Source organism: Lepisma saccharinum, chromosome 26 (genome assembly GCF_977018435.1).
Source record: "Lepisma saccharinum chromosome 26, izLepSacc3.1, whole genome shotgun sequence".
NCBI lineage: Eukaryota > Metazoa > Arthropoda > Insecta > Zygentoma > Lepismatidae > Lepisma > Lepisma saccharinum.
In genome coordinates this window covers 60,437,674-60,454,542 of record NC_139254.1, presented here as the reverse complement: position 1 = coordinate 60,454,542, position 16,869 = coordinate 60,437,674, and the positions used below count along the sequence as shown (strand labels likewise).

Sequence of the window (16,869 nt, the reverse complement as noted above, 5' to 3'; positions counted from 1 at the left end):
GCTCTTGCCAATTTTTATAACTTTCACCAATGCAGTTTATGTTTCACTTTTTCGTGATAGTATTCAATATATATCCCGTTCGGTTGAATTCTTCTTGATATCTAAGAATAGTGCAATGTCATTGTAAACGTATGTTAACTTGTGTGAAACCAGTAATACGTCAGGATGATGAAAGAAGACCTACATAAGCACTGCTACATTAAATAAGGTGAAGTGAGCCAGAAGAGTAATAAAATTCCAGCAGCATATTTGCAGTCCATGCAATTTCTGTCGCATGTTGTAGTGAGATACTTTGTCAGGTGGCGATATTCAACAAAAATCGTGTGTACCAATGGAACCTATTTGTTTCCATGTTCCTTCAGTTTGCCCAACAAAATGCTTTACTACGTGACAAGTCCCCTTACTACTCCCATATGGACAAGAAAAAATGATAATTCAATGCATTTTGCACGTAATATTTAGAGGCTTAACCCTTACTCCCCCAATGATACCATATGTTATCATCAGAGTAAGGTCGTACTGGCCTGATGATACCATATGGTATAATGGTGCTGATTACGAAATGAATGTGCTTTTTGGACATTCATACTCTTATGTTTGGTTGGAAACTCTGACACAGGTCTGGAGCAAGCCTGGGAAATTCATATTGATGACCAACCTCCCCCCTCTCCGCAACATATCCATGCCACATTTCCGAACAGAGTTTCACATTTTGGCTCATTATTCAATCTGTATGGCACCCAGGAACATGAAATATGTTTCAATCTCTTTGGAAACGACCATTCTTTGAAGAGAATACTAAGGTTTGTGCCTTTTCACTAAAATAGCGAGAGAAAAGGGGGCAAACCTCAGATTTTTGTTTTTTTCATTGAATTTCGGTGGTCGCACCCTCAAACCCCCCTTCCTCCGTTCGGCGATCTGAATTGTACACGGTTGCATGCTCTGATGTTTTATCTGTAAAACAAAACTTATCCGAAGTAGATTGCTCCCATAGTGCCCGAGTTATAACAATTTTCCTCCAAAAATGCAAATTACCTATTTTTCGTAAAAAAAATTATCACATTTTGGCTTATTATTCAACTTGTATAGCAGTCAAGAACATGAAACATGTTTCATTCTCTTGAGAAATGCCCATTCTTTGAAAAGAAAACTAAACTTCGTGCCTTCGTCCCAAATAGCGGGAGAAGAGGGGGCAAACTCCAGATTTTTATAGTTTTTAATTAAAATTCGGGGGCCGCGCCCCCAACCCCCCCCTTCCTCAGTTCGGCGTTCTGAATTGTACACGGTTACATGCTATGATGTTTTAGCCGCAAAACAAAACTTATCTGAAGTAGATTGCTCCCATAGTGCAAGAGTTATAACAATTTTCTGAGCAATATGCAAATTACCTATTTTTAGTAAAAAAACAGTGTTTCACATTTTGGCTTATGGCACCCAAGAACATGAAACATGTTTCATTCTCTTTGGAAACGTCCATTCTTTGAAGAGAATACTAAGGTTTGCACCTTATACCCAAAATAGCGGGAGAAGAGGGGGCAAACTTCAGATTTTTATGTTTTTTTCAATGAAATTCGGGGTCGGTCTCCAACAAATTCCCTTCCTCGGTCAGGCGTTCTGAATTGTACATGGTTGTATGCTGTGATGTTCTATCTGAAAAACAAAACTTATCTGAAGTAGATTGCTCCTATAGTGCCCGAGTTATAATAATTTACCTCCAAAAATGCAAATTACATATCTTTCGTAAAAAAAATCACATTTTGGCTTATTATTCAACTTGTATGGCACCTAAGAACATGAAACACGTTACGTTCTCTTGAGAAATGTCCATTCTTTGAAAACAATAATAAAATTCGTGTCCTGTACACAAAATAGCGGGGGAAGTAGGGGCAAAATCCATTTTTTTCCATTGAAATTCGGGGGTCATGCCCCCAGCCCCTCTTTCTCGGTCCGGCATTCTGAATTGTACACGGTTACATGCACTGATGTTTTATCTGAAAAACAAAACTTATCTGAAGTAGATTGCTCCTATAGTGCCCGAGTTATAACAATTTTCCTCCAAAAATGCAAGTTACATATTTTTCATTAAAAAAAATCACATTTTGGCTTATTATTCTACTTGTATGGCACCCAAGAACATGAAACATGTTTCATTCTCTTGAGAAATGTCCATTCTTTGAGAAGAATACTAAAGTTTGCGCCTTCTTCCCAAAATAGTGGGAGATTTTTGTTTTTTCTATTGAAATTCGGGGGTCGTGCCCCCAAACCCCCTTCCTCGGTTCAGCGTTCTGAATTGTACACGGTTGCATGCTATGATGTTTTAGCTGCAAAACAAAACTTATCCGAAGTAGATTGCTCCCATAGTACCCGAGTTATAACAATTTTCCTCCAAAAATGCAAATTACATATTTTTCATTAAAAAAAAAATCACATTTTGGCTTATTATTCTACTTGTATGGCACCCAAGAACATGAAACATGTTTCGTTCTCTTGAGAAATGTCCATTCTTTGAGAAGAATACTAAAGTTTGCGCCTTCTTCCCAAAATAGTGGGAGATTTTTGTTTTTTCTATTGAAATTCGGGGGTCGCGCCCCCAAACCCCCTTCCTCTTTTCAGCGTTCTGAATTGTACACGGTTGCATGCTATGATGTTTTAGCTGCAAAACAAAACTTATCTGAAGTAGATTGCTCCTATAGTGCCCGAGTTATAACAATTTTCCTCCAAAAATGCAAGTTACATATTTTTCATTAAAAAAATCACATTTTGGCTTATTATTCTACTTGTATGGCACCCAAGAACATGAAACATGTTTCATTCTCTTGAGAAATGTCCATTCTTTGAGAAGAATACTAAAGTTTGCGCCTTCTTCCCAAAATAGTGGGAGATTTTTGTTTTTTCTATTGAAATTCGGGGGTCGAGCCCCCCAAACCCCCTTCCTCGTTCCGGCGTTCTGAATTGTACACGTTTGCATGCGCTTATGTCTTAGCTGCAAAACAAAACTTATCCGAAGTAGTTTGCTCCCATAGTGCCCGAGTTATAACAATTTCCTGTTCCCGTGCAGACTTCCATAACGATATCTTTAAATAAAAAAATTAAAAAAAGTCAATGAAGACAAAATTCCCTGACATTTCCCTGACTTTTTTTGACACCTCAAATTCCCTGACTTTTCCCGGTTTTCCAGGTTTTCCAGGTCTGTCGCCACCCTGGGTATTGATCATTGAACTATATATTACTGGAACGCTAGCTGCAATGCCTGATCAGCGCGAAAACTGAAGCTGCTTTTGCGATTCCTTTCTCCTGGGAACATTGGAAGAAAACGTGGTGATTCTATAAGCTAACGTGTATTTCTCTTCTCTTTGCTTTCATATAGCACAAAAAACATTCATGACCCATATTTATGCATTCAATGCTGTATATGAATGTCTTATTAGGTGTTTCTTTGCTACATTAATAGTGGACTTTTATTTTTCGAACAATTTATCCAATCTTAAGTGGGTTGAACATGGTACGATCGTGTTCGGCTTTTGGATAATAATAATAATAATCATAATAATAAAATGGTCAAAAATGTACAAACCGTTTAGATAGGGGCCTGGTGTCCACTTTTATCAGTATCATTTTTCTATGAAAAAATGTATTTGTTAAAAGTTGATGGTAATTAAATGTTATAGCAAAAGCTTTCGAATGTGTTTACTCCCACATGTTTCATATCCTGTCACAAGTCATTAAACTTTGTAATAATCAATTGGAATTTTTCATACTTATAAATATATGAAATTAATTGATTCATGGAGAGAAGCTAACCAGAAGTAACAAAGCGAATTATAATAACTAATCTCTGGATAGATGGTCATAAAATATTAGTTTTATCTACATGCCATGCTTACGAGCAATTTGTGTATTGTTGGCATGTCAAGCAGCGATTCCTGAATTTTGCACACAGAAAAGTGCCTCCATGTTATGGTCTAACTTCCATACAAAGTATGTTTCTTGCAAAATGCACAGGAAGAAAAAATGTGTGGAATTGTTGACCGTGATTCAGTTGCAGGGTGACCACTCAAGAACAATGATAAAATTCAAGTATAATTCCCGGTTTTCAATGCAACCTTTCCAAAAAATCTAGGGTTCAAGCAAACGTGTTCTCTATTTCAACCTTAGGTATTACCACCTTTTACCACCCACACACAAATATATAAACAATGTAAAGGGTGCGATTCCAATGTATCCCAAAATTCTAATTCAATTAAACGGTGTATGTACTATTAAAAATATTCACTGGAAGGTATGTGAGTTTAGACTTGTTAATTGTATAAGAATTTCAAACTCAAATGTACCTAATAAACTTCATCATATCTTGCAATAATCTTCTGCATGTCACATAGATTGTTCTGCAAAATACACTAACAGAATTAACGGATTGAGAAAATTATTTTCATCCTACATAAAAATAAAAGCTCAACTGTGTAACACTTGGCTTGGGGCATTTGTAAATGTATGAATTCATTTGGATTAATAGAAGTTGCAATTTTTCATGTCTACAGAGAAAAATTCATGTAGAATTCACACAATTCCCAGAGCCAATAATTCATGCATAATTCCAGGAATTTAACTCTTTCGCTGCGGAATTCTCTGGCACACAATATCCCTTGGCTGCGTAATTAAATTTGAAAAAATATTTTTTTTATAAACAAATAATTTTCACAATTACATTGCGTTATATATGAGAGAGAACTTACAAAATTCATTCCTTGCACTGGAAAACCATTCTGTAGTCCATAGTGGTATGATATTTTCAAAAATTTTGAAATTTTGAAAAAAATTTTTAGAAAGAATAATTTTAAAACATTACATTGCAAAATATGTTATAGAGAAATTACAAAAGTCATTCCTTGCACTGGCAAACCATTCTGTAGTCCCTGATGGTATGGTATTTCTCAAAACACGGGATGACACAGAGTGGTGGAGCAGCGTGGAAATTCGTAAATAGTATCAAGATACTGGGTGGAGAAAACTTCAGTTTGTTCTGCTGTGTGTTCAAATACTGAGCGGGGGAAATATTTGATAAAACAAGAAAATGGTGTGCTAAATACTGTACTGTCACCAAGTAACTTAGCACTTGCCTGTGTTGAACTTCCCGCACCTAGATCAATGCTGCTTTGTACTCTGCTCAATGATGTTACGGATGGCGGTACAAATTCTTCATCAGACACTACACAATCACTGTCACCACTTGAAGTCTCATAAAAATTGTCCCTATTATCGTCGCAACTTAATTCACCTTCTGATTCAACAGTTGAGTAACATGATTATCAGACAAGTGTTGACGACTTGACGAAGCCATGTTGTTTACATTCGAACATGCATTTGAAACTGACATGTCAGAGCACTCAACGTTCGTATTCTAAACGGAGGCGTAATTAGCGACATCATACGGATATAAACAAAACTACAAGTTCAAATAGTTCCAAATAGTATCAACAGATGTCTGGAAGCTACTAAAAGTGACGTACTGCGGAAATGCGACACCCGCAGCGAGTGGAAGTACGAACTCGCAATAATGCGACTTCCGTGGAGCAAGGCACCTGGCGTGCTGTGCATAAATGCGACGAGCGCAGCGAAAGAGTTAAGGAATTCCCAGTGAGTAGCCACCCTGAGTTGATTCCTTTACTGAAAGTGTTAATTGTGCCCAACATCATGTTATCAGGCTGCCTACTAGCCTAGAAATCCTACAAAAATCAGGGAAATTTAGTGTATTTGTGGCAAAATCAACGTTTTTGTAGAACTACACCAAGGGTAGGTTTTCGAAATTTCAAACTTGTTGCAGTTAAATAATTTAGGAAAAGGTAACACTTCAAAATTTGCATAAATCTTTCGTTAATCACAAGTAAATACATGCCAAATATTACATAAAAGCTTGCCCCTGATAACTCCATACCTCCTATGTGCCTTCATGGCAAGGTGCAAAGCACAAGAGTAATTTACTTTTACTTTTTACTGCCCCGGCATCAGTCAAGGCCCAGCCAGGCTTTAATGCAGATGGACATATGGCAAAATATAACAACATTAAGCCTTGTTTCCATGATATGAAAAAATTCATTATGCTGACCAAGGCAGAAATTTATCTTATTATAAAACATAAATTAAACGTAACGTTTCAACCTTCTAGCAAGGTCTTCTTCAGACTCTGTACCTAGAAGGTAGAAACGTTACATTTAATTTATGTTTTATAATAAAATAAATTTCTGCCTTGGTCAGCATATTGAGTTTTTCATATCATGGAAACAAACATAGTATGTACCTTTACGAGAAAATTTGGATAACTGAAGGAATCATCCTTAATACATTTTTATCACTACATCCTATGAATAATAGATGCAAAATGATCACAGCAAGCTGATTAAGTAACATACTTCTCCAAGGCAGGGTTCCTTTCCAGGTGTCCTCGGATAGCTTTTCTCATCATGGTATTTTTCCCCATCAGTACCACAGCGGTGCCTCGCAAACTTATTCTTATCTGCTGCATCTGCTTCGACCCAACATTGTCTGCACCCACTATGAAGCATTTTGGATACTCATCCAACAGTTGCTGGAAGGAAGGAAATGAAAATTATTACACTGGCAATATTTATACAAACAGGATTTAACTGAATATTTTTGTTCTCCAGCACACAGAGTTTCCTTTTCAATTCATATTTATCAAAGGATGATGATCCGCTTGTAGCTTATCTACCACGTAACCTCACTGGGTACATATCATCATCCTCTTCTCCATTCCATTTTGTCATTAACCGCACCAATTGCGCGTTTATTTCAGTATCGCCCGAATGGGCACTGCTACTAAAACAAACCCTGGGTGTATCCAAGAGTATGAATTTCTCTCCATGTTGCAAGTGGAAACATTTTGTTATGTTGATTATTAAGCTGGACACAATGTTTGAAAAATATGATGAATAATAATTTTTGGAATCCCATGTATTCCTTATGGGGAATCAACTTCAACATCAAGTTACGGCTAATCAAATGGGAGTTTCGACTTTTCCGCTGGTGAAATTCGTCTTCAAACTGCCCTCTTCACGTTGGCATCTCTTTCTATTCCATCGGAAGTTTTATATTCACAAGAGAATGAATCAAATCATACTCCCATATGATCAATGCTTTTTTCCTTGCCTCCTGGCAATGTTGCCAAACCTGATGGGCATAAAAGAACTAAATTTCACCTTGAATGGAGTTAAAACTTGACTCTCATGGAGCTAGATTTACGATGGCTGGATAAGTGCTTTCTATTGTAATGTTAGTTGTCAAAGGGGTGGGGCACTGCTATTATCGTTAACTCTAAATTGATGACAATTTATTCTTAGTTTTCAACATCTAGATCCGGCGGCATCGCTCATCTCAATAATCCACCGATGGTGGTATGAAATCGAAAGTAAAGAATTTCCTCACGACAATATTATGTCAATTTCACATCTAACATTGCGCTATTAAGAAGTAGCTGGGGAGATAAAAGAGAGTGGGGCGACGCAGCCAATATAACAATATCACGTCACGTGCAAAATGTATAATTATGACGAAAGGTGGGTTGAAACCAGAGATGGCATCATAATGGGGCATGGGGGGTGGGCGTCCCAGTTCACAGCTGAACTAGTGCACGAAATATTGATAGATTGATTTAGTTTATTTTACTTTGCGTTTTGTGCCTCTTGGCTAATTTTTGAAGATGGCGATGAGTGAGGAAATTGAATGGACATTCGCAAACAACCAAGCCCGAGCGGGATTCGAACCCGGAACCCTTGGCATTGCAGCGCGATGTGCTAACCACTCAGTCACAGGGTCTGGCTAAAGTGCACGAAAACAGATCTAAGTTGGCAGACTGCCATGGACGGAAGGGCTTGGGAAGACTCCCGTGGAAATTGTATCGCATGCCCTTAAGAAGAAAATTGTAATGGTTCGTGGGGCTATCCGTCCCAGAATCTGTGGGAAATTTAAACTAAAAAATTCTTTTCGTTTGAAATTTCTGAGTCCAAATTTCCCACCGATTCAGGGGTCCACCCCTGGGGTAAATGACCTACCGCCCCCTACAGCTACCATGGCCCCACCCCCGCTCTGCTCTGGCTACCTCTATAGAGTCCCTGCTAAGGCATGTTAGGAATTGGCCGGAGTCACCTGCTCCCAAATGAGCCCTAAACTTGTAAATTTGAAGAAATCAGTTTCCAGGATACGAAAAATTTACCTGAATTTCACCACGCATCCACGACACGTCATATTAGGCATATACCCACAGCTCATTCCTTCTAATGAGTAGCTTACATTCACTGCCACATTTTAGACATTTCTCTCCTTTCTTCACGATGCAGTGTTCAAATAAATTAAAAAATCCACTGGATCTTCCACACCCGGTACGAATTTCACCATGCATTCACGACACATCATGTTTCTAACTTTCGTTGCAAACACAGACAGGTCGAAACACTGGATACCCAATGAACATGAACCAAACACATTCACGACGTGTGATGATGTACGAGCCAAAGGCTTTGTCCGTCGGAGAATTACTTATCAACAAAGAACATGAATTTCCACTATCATACATTCCGACATCACACAAAACAAAACACTTTCCAGATGTTAGACAATGCTACAGGAACTTATTACCGTAAGTAGTTTCTTGTGTAAAAATGAAGAAATCTGTCCGGGGAATAGTAAATTAGTACTGAATGATTTTTCTAAGTCAGTGCAGTTCATACTTGGAGAATCTTGGAATGGAAGAAAGGATAAACCACTGAAAGCTTGAGGGGTTATAAAAATGAAACCAGACAAGTTAGATACAAAAAAAAATATGTGTAGTTTCTCACCATTACGCAAGGATTAAATGTGCCAAGTTTCATCAAAATCAGAGCATGGGTTCCCAAACCCCCCCTTTTTTGGTCGAATTGACATGGAATGACCCTGTGGGAACTCTGCCAATAAGTCACATGCATTTGTTCTTACATTGAACAGAGAATAGAAAGTAGTTGAGCTTTCTGCCATAAATAAAATTAGAGAAGAAACACACTGTTGAAAATGTAGAAACAGTAAATGATATCTGCCAAATTCTCATTTTCCCTTGAGCCTCAAACACAGCTAAAGCATGTGTTAGTTCTTCCCCCCCCCCCCTCAATATAGGTTGACCAGGATTCATTTTATTGTGTGCTTTTGTCATTTGTGCTAACTAATTGTGATCATTTTGGTCTAACAACTCCAGCTATTTCCCTGCAACAAGAGATCATTTTTCTATAATAAATTACGCTACATCTACTTCCTATGTTATTATAGTTTACAGAAACAATATACTCACAACAAGCTTGGTAAAGAAATTAGCCTTCCAAGTGGCCTTGTCCTCCCTACCCATCTTGTGTGTGTAAGGATCTATCTAATCGACAGTTTTAAGGACCTGTTAAAAAAATAAAAAGTACATTATAAAAACATTAAAATTCTGATGTACTTGTTACATCTTAACAATTCAAACTGTCAGCAGCTTCCATTAAAACATATACACAGCAGTATTAACATTCATATTACTTCCACAGATACAAAACAAAAGAATATAAAAATCACGCAGAAACCTCTTCCCCTGCAGTTACATGACACCAGCCCACATACCAGGTGTACTTGAAACACAAATTCAATCAATCAAAACCTTACAGGACCAGAGTTGTTATTTGCATGCAAAAATTAGAGAGAAGTGTAATATAAGAAAATCCATATTCACCCTGGATGCACAAATCACTAGGTAAGAAACTGAATATACACACATATATATGTCAATTTCACAATGAGATGAAGGATATGAAGTAATGCTACACACACACACGAATAATGATGCATGCTGTTCATTGATTACCTTGGACCCCCCCCCCCCCAAGATAACCTACGTGCTATCACGACTTCTACGATGCCATGTGATATGAGGTGCAGAGAGTTCTGTTAGATAAAGCGGGTCTTGCAACACATGTTCATGTAATATCTGGACTCAAGCAGAGTAATTACGTTCCTTAGCATACGCTTTTCCTACTTAGAGAGAGTCCAGCTTCAATTACATACAAATATTTTGGTCCACAAATGTGATGCTGGGGAGGCGAGGCGACATCACTGTTTAAAAGTTTGATTCACTTGCAGTATATAATGGTCCACACATTGATCACAATTAATACAAAAAATTTTGGTAAATGTTGTTAAAAAATACACATTTAAGCATTTGACCTAACTGAACCTAACCTAACCTTCAGTGAATGGATTGTGGATCAATTTTTACTTAAATACCTTTTGTGAATAGTTTGTGCGGCATTTTTCGGTTCATAAGTTTGGAAACACTGCATAATAATAATAATAATAATAATAATAATTTTTATTGTAGAAACATGTGAGAACATCACATGTATTACAATCGTCAGAAATGTACAAATAAAGTAGCTATAGATCTTACAAAAAAAAAAAAAAAACAACATCCAAAAAGCATTTTAGAAACGTAACATCACTTACATAAATTTAGTTGTTAACATTATTGTTTTACAATCATAACTATTTTACCTAATACAATTAATTTCAAAGAATTCTTCTACCCTATATATACAGTTATCGGTTAATATTTTTTGTACTTTTCTTTTGAATTCTAAAAAGGGCAGTTGCCTTAAAGACAGAGGGAGAGCATTGTGAAACTTAACTGACATGTAGTAGAAGGTTTTTTGTGTCTTCTTGTAATTACATCTAAACAATCCTAAACAATCCCTATTTCTGGTTTGATAGGCATGTGAACACCCTAACTCCTCATAAATGTGAATGTTCTCTTTTATATAGAGTATCACCTGACTATAGAAAATGTGAGTCAAGATTTGCCCGCCATATTGTGTGTAACGAAAGCTTATTAGCAACGGGTAAAAGTTAGATATATAGTGAAAACGCATTTCACACTTTACTATACAGGACACGGATTTCTTCAAATTTACAGGAGAAAGTACTTACATTTTCTGTAGCGTTGTTGATGTTCGGGAATGTAGTTTTGATCCATTTTAATGCGAATGCATGTGGTTTTCTACGAAAATCTATTTCCGACGCGCTATTGCTGCTGCCGCCGATGTTGTCCGTATATCCTAAATTGAACGAAAGGAGTGCTAATGGAACCTAACCTAGTAGGCTTACCTCGTCCCTGTGATGGTTCGTGGGGCTATCGTGAATTTTTGGGCTAACGTCAATAGTTTAATAATTACTCTTAATTCGTGAATTGCTTTTCATTTTTCATAAAAATTTAGGTATTTTTCATTAGAAATTCATTATTTCACCTAAAGAAATTTTCCGCAATGCAAAATAGTACGTTAGCAATGTAAAAAATTGTGAAATAAATCATTGATAGGTGTCTCCGGTATAGTAAAGTAGTACCCACATTTCTTCAAATATACAGCAGAAATGACGGGAAAGTACTTACGCAATTGAGTCCCTGTGGACTTTTGGAAGCTGGTTATAGTGGGTTTTTTTTTCATTCGTGCAACTTTTTCAGCCGCTAAATAACGTCATTTTCGACATTAATGTATCTCCGTTGCACGACAGCTCGTGCCACCATTACAGTCGACTACGTGAATGTTCCGTGCGTTCGAATATGTAACGTCCTGTCAGTGTAGCAACCATGAGGTAGTTTTACCAGATGACGTGTAAGTGGCTTCCCACCCCCCTCCAATTTAATTTTCTGTTTGCCTAATCTAACTGAACCTAACCTTACGTGAATGGTTTGTGGATGAATTTTCGCTTAAAAACCTTTTGTCAATAGTTTGTGCATCATTTTTCGGTTCATAAGTTTGGAAACACTGCATATCAGCTGACGATAGACAACGTGAGTCAAGATTTGCCCGCCATATTGTGTGTAACGAAAGCGAATTAGCAACGACCAATAAATACTTGTAATATGAAAAATTACGCTTTTATCAATGAAAAAAAAATAATCCCAAGTTGAAAAATATTCTGCTATGCATATAAGGTGTACAAATGTAAATAATTAGGAAATAAACGAGTTAAATGGGTTTTCACTATATCTAACTGATACCTGTCCGCTTCAAGTATTGACCCTACATTCCTTTGGTAATCCCTATATGGATATTCAGGCACTTAATAAGACAATGGAATGAAAAATGTTATTATTGTTATAGTTACCATTAACCGATATCATAATATTTCACAATAAAAATTAAGGCTAAAACAATACAATTACCGAGGGAAAGATCCCATGCAGATGCCATGTGTATTAGAATTCCTAAGTTTAAATTCTTTGGTTCATGGAAATTTCGAAATTTTGCTTCCAATAAAAAGGTATGTTTTAATACGTTTCACAAATACGAGATGCAAAACCTGATGGCAAAGTAAGTAATTAAATATGTTAGATATAGATGAAATATACTTACCTCCGAATATATCCCACGTATGAGAAATTATATTTCAATGTTGCCAGACCCAAAGGCATAGACAAACCACTAAGGTGTTTGGGTATCTCTTATCACACAACACATGAGCAACATTGCGTTCTGACGTCGCCGGAAAATGCTTTCATTTATTTTTTAGGATAAATGCCTAAGTTGTAGGTTGTAGCATGGAATGCTACCACCTCCTTCACCGTTGCCTGCGGAGACTTTTTCAGGCCTCCGCGCATGGCTCTGCGAAACGGCCAGACCATGCTGGCCCAGAGCAAGTGAGAGAACAGCTGGGGATACGGCGCAGGGATTGAGTCGGCCGTAAGCTCGAACGCTTACGAGATTCGAATCTCCTTGTTCGTAAATGTATTAATTTAACTATATTTTGGCGAAGAAAGTGTTTTTTTTTTTCTGAAGGTAGAGCCACCATGACACGGCGGCTCCCCCCTTAGAGCCACCGCTGACTTCAATTAATTATTCTCTACACAAATCCAACTCTTTACAAAACAAATATCCACATTTATGTGACCAGAATTAATGATTTTGCTTTACTAAATCGGGACGCGCCGTCGATGGCGGTGCGCTGGGCAGTCTCTTGGGTCGCCCCGCCCTAAGCCGACCACACACACACACCTACACGTATTGTTTTGAACGTTGCAACTTTCATTCACATCAATACAGTATGAAGTAGCAAACACGTGTTTACAGGTACATGTAAAAAAAAACAACAGTAATCCTGATTAGGCTATATAAAACAGTGGCATATTGACAAGAGAATATTTTCAACTTCTGCTTGACTTTTCCGAAGGGAAACAAAGGTGACTTTGAAATGGACTGGCTCAGTCAAGAGCATGTAGACTACAGTATTCCCATGCTTCTTCCTCTATTCTCGCACATATTCATTCATAATATACCACGCGTTTTCCTTAATTCATTGTCGGTTTGAAAAAGGAAATACTGAAATAGTAAACACACAAGCACAAGGAAGGCACTCAAACTGAGTGATAGTCCCACATTATTGATTCTGCTCATTTCAGAGCAGAATCCTGCGTCATTTCCATGGCCGTAGGCAGGAAAAAAATTCGGGGGGGTTCATTCATAATTGTTCCCATGGGCGTCGCTAGAAATTTGAATAATAGAAATAATAACAATAATTGTACAATAATAATTAAAATTTCATAATAAAACAATTTTATTCGATAATAATAATTATTATATTATTGTTATATCCTTGAGGGTGCTTACTCAATCCAGCAGATGAGTGAATATACAGCACAAGTTTCTTTTTGTTTCATTTACGTTTCATACAGTGTGTACTGAAATGCACAATTATTATACTTCGTCATTAAACTTTAGATACCTTCAAGAGAAAAGCTTTAAAAGTTAGATGGAAATTTTAGTCATAAAGCTTTTGTTGTTTGACTTTAAAATTAAATTTTTGGAATTTTGAAAAGTGTGGAATCAGTTATTCTTTTTAAAAACTTAGCCTGGTGCATGGATTGTAACCTCAATCGCGAACGTAATGCGCTACAAAACTGGAGATCGTAGGTTTGAACTCCATATCAATGGGGCTTTTTGACATTATCGGACAGGGAATTTAAAAGCTGGAAAGGGAATTTTGGGACAATCATAAGGGAATCTTCAGTCTATATTCCTTGTGACGCAGGAGCAACACTGGAAAGATGACAACAGAAGTGATAATGGTGGGGTCGCAAATAGGCTACGATTCTGAGAATAAATCCTGTTTCACTCAAGTTTCAGAATTCCAAATGTATGAAAATTCTAGCTCGATCGTTTCAACATTGTCTACATGTATTTTTGTGATACTTCGAAAAAAAATTGAAAATTTGTTACAGATTTTGGTTTCTGAACTTCCATTAATCCAACATGTCAGAAGTTTCGGGGGGGTTGAACCCTAGAAACCCCCCTCTAAATACGGCCATGGTCATTTCCACCTGCTGTGTGCGAATTTTCTGTGTGCAAAAGTTATGTAATAATATGTTGAAAGTTATACATTTGGCCCCCTATAGAAGGGGGGGGGGACAAACTGGAGGGACCCGTTCCCCTACCCCCCAATATATGCGCTCGTGGTGATGTGAAGTATATATGACACTGTTTTGTCACAACTGGAAAGTGTGACATTTGTTACAATCATAACATTTTCCTGTTTAAAGATAGGTTGAAGAAACCTTCACCACTGCATTTCTCATGAAATTCTAACCTGATTTGATTCTAGACTGACTGCGGATTTTTTTCGGCTTTGCCCCCGCATAAAGCAGATCCAGGACCCACCCAGCTCAAAATGAAATGGTTCCCGGTGGGCGGGGAGTAAAGGCGACTGGAGCGTGGTGCTGATAACCAGTGGCGTACGCAAGGCGGGTTACCGGGTTTAAACCCCCCCCTTGAGCTTTTGAAATATTATGGAAAAGGCTGTAGAAAAAATTAAAAATGGCTAATTTATTATAGTCAAAGATCTGCGACAGTAATAATAATAATAACAATAGTCTACTACTACTAATAATAATTTGAATTATTATTCCCATGCAGCATGGAGAAAAACATAGCATTCCAAACACAATCTAAGCGGCCGTAAAGTTCAATTTTGCAATTTTTTGTGCAAAAAGTCGCGCAGCGACTCTCGCGACAATTGTGAAACTTCCTTGCTTCGTCGCAGTGTGCCGACCTTATTGCAAACGTTCTTCCCGGTACTGATTTCACATCCCCTTGTGAACTCTCAAGTGATGCTGAGTCTACATCCACATCATTAAATAATGTTGAAGAAGTGTTTTGTGAATCACCTAGAAGTGATAAATGTGTTGGAATATTTATAAACTTACTTTTGAACGAAAACATAGACTCAGTGGAATTTAGCAACACGTATTCTCGCGCTTCATCATCATCCTGGGTGAGTTCCATAAATGTAAATTTCCCCGTGTATATAGCACCGTGCCATGAAGGCACACGTAGTGGTGTGGTGGGCCCCACACATTCTCGATCTAGGCCACTTTGCAGGTGATGTGATCAGCACCATGCTCCTGCAGCCTTTATACCCCAGGATTGCTCTCAGGTACCCATTGATATTAGGATGGGTGCGGAGACAAGGCTAGATAAATTCCAACCAATTCCGGGAATCGAACCTGGATCTCCCACGAGGTTGTCAGACAAGACCACCGCGGCTCCTTGAATGAGTTTCATATTTTGATTATTTCAATAATTTTAATATACGTGTATTTGCTCGTTTTTATGGATTTTCATCACACTTGAAATGTCTCACCTATCATATACAAATAACCGTTGACTAGACAATTATTTCGTAAGAAAGAAACAAAAAAATGTAATTTTGTTATATTGCTTTCATAAATATATTTACGTAGATCTCTACTACTTAATAATAGTAGTGATATAAGTAGTAACAGCAGCTGCATTAGTAGTATTATTAGTAGTAATTAAACTAATTAATTAATTATAAGTATTATTAATTAATTAATTAAAGTATAATAAAACAATGGTAATGTGAATTTGTAGAAAGTTTTCGAAATAACCCCCCCACCCTTGATGAAATTCTGCGTACGCTACTGCTGATAACATCACCTCCAAGATGTGCCACCTAAATGTGCCTTCATGGAACGGTTCTATATGCACAGGGAACTTTAACTTTACCTTTACCTGTATATACAGAATATTGTATTCGTTTCTGTACCCCTGAGTAACTACGTTTATTTTTTACATACGCGAACCCTCTACTATGTCCCGGCACTCATAGTATGTCTATGCTCATAACCTAAGAATGTAGGCAATCCTCGTATGAAGTCAGAACCAGGTGCCTGCAGTCTTGTATCACTCCTTGCTTTCGTTTTGAAGCCAGTGGGCGGAGCTTATTGACTGCCCAAGATGGCCGCATCTACTTCATCTGACAGAAGAACATCGCATCGCGTACTGCAAACGCACATATTATGGCGACCACGAATGTTTTGGTCTGACTTCGCTTCGTCCTGTCACGTGACCCGGCTTCAGAAAAATCACGCGGGCTTGCTCCTTCCCCTTCTTACCTCCATGGTCAGAACGCAATGTTGCTCAAATGTTGTGCGATAAGGTAATACCTAGACCCGACAAAAACTTACTACAATCTTGTTTCATTGTGTAGAATGATATGTTTTTCTCTAATGTGAAATCTGTCTTTCATTCTTCTTAGTAAAGGAACGTTATTCAAATTTAATTTAGTTTACACAGCTAGAAAATACATGACGGTGTACAAACGACAAATTGTTCGATACCCGGTGGAGGCACATGGCGCAGTGGTTCGGATCCCACTTTAAACCGTAGGTCCAGTCCCGATTAGCCTTACTGTGCATAAAGTGGACATAAAACACCAACTCAAACCAAAACAAACGACAAACTGAACTCATTATTCCAAATGAAACTTTTCACATGCGTCTCCCTT

The 16,869-nt window shown here is 37.7% G+C and overlaps 1 protein-coding gene across 3 annotated transcripts in view; it reads right to left on the bottom strand.

Annotated features, from left to right (window-relative positions):
- The window catches only part of LOC145979761 (large ribosomal subunit protein uL10-like), a 98,406-nt gene that overhangs the window by 20,310 nt on the left and 61,227 nt on the right, over positions 1–16,869 (bottom strand). The window contains exons 1-3 of one of the 3 annotated variants that reach the window (XM_083112746.1): positions 12,421–12,439; positions 9,332–9,427; positions 6,408–6,583 (exon numbers count right to left, since the gene is read on the bottom strand). In XM_083112746.1, coding sequence (XP_082968872.1) covers positions 6,408–6,583; positions 9,332–9,385 — 230 coding nt within the window. In that variant the 5' untranslated portion in view covers positions 9,386–9,427; positions 12,421–12,439. Of the gene's footprint in view, positions 1–6,407; positions 6,584–9,331; positions 9,428–12,232; positions 12,372–12,420; positions 12,440–16,869 lie in introns of those variants that run through there. The other 2 variants (XM_083112747.1, XM_083112748.1) reach the window with 2 other exon arrangements.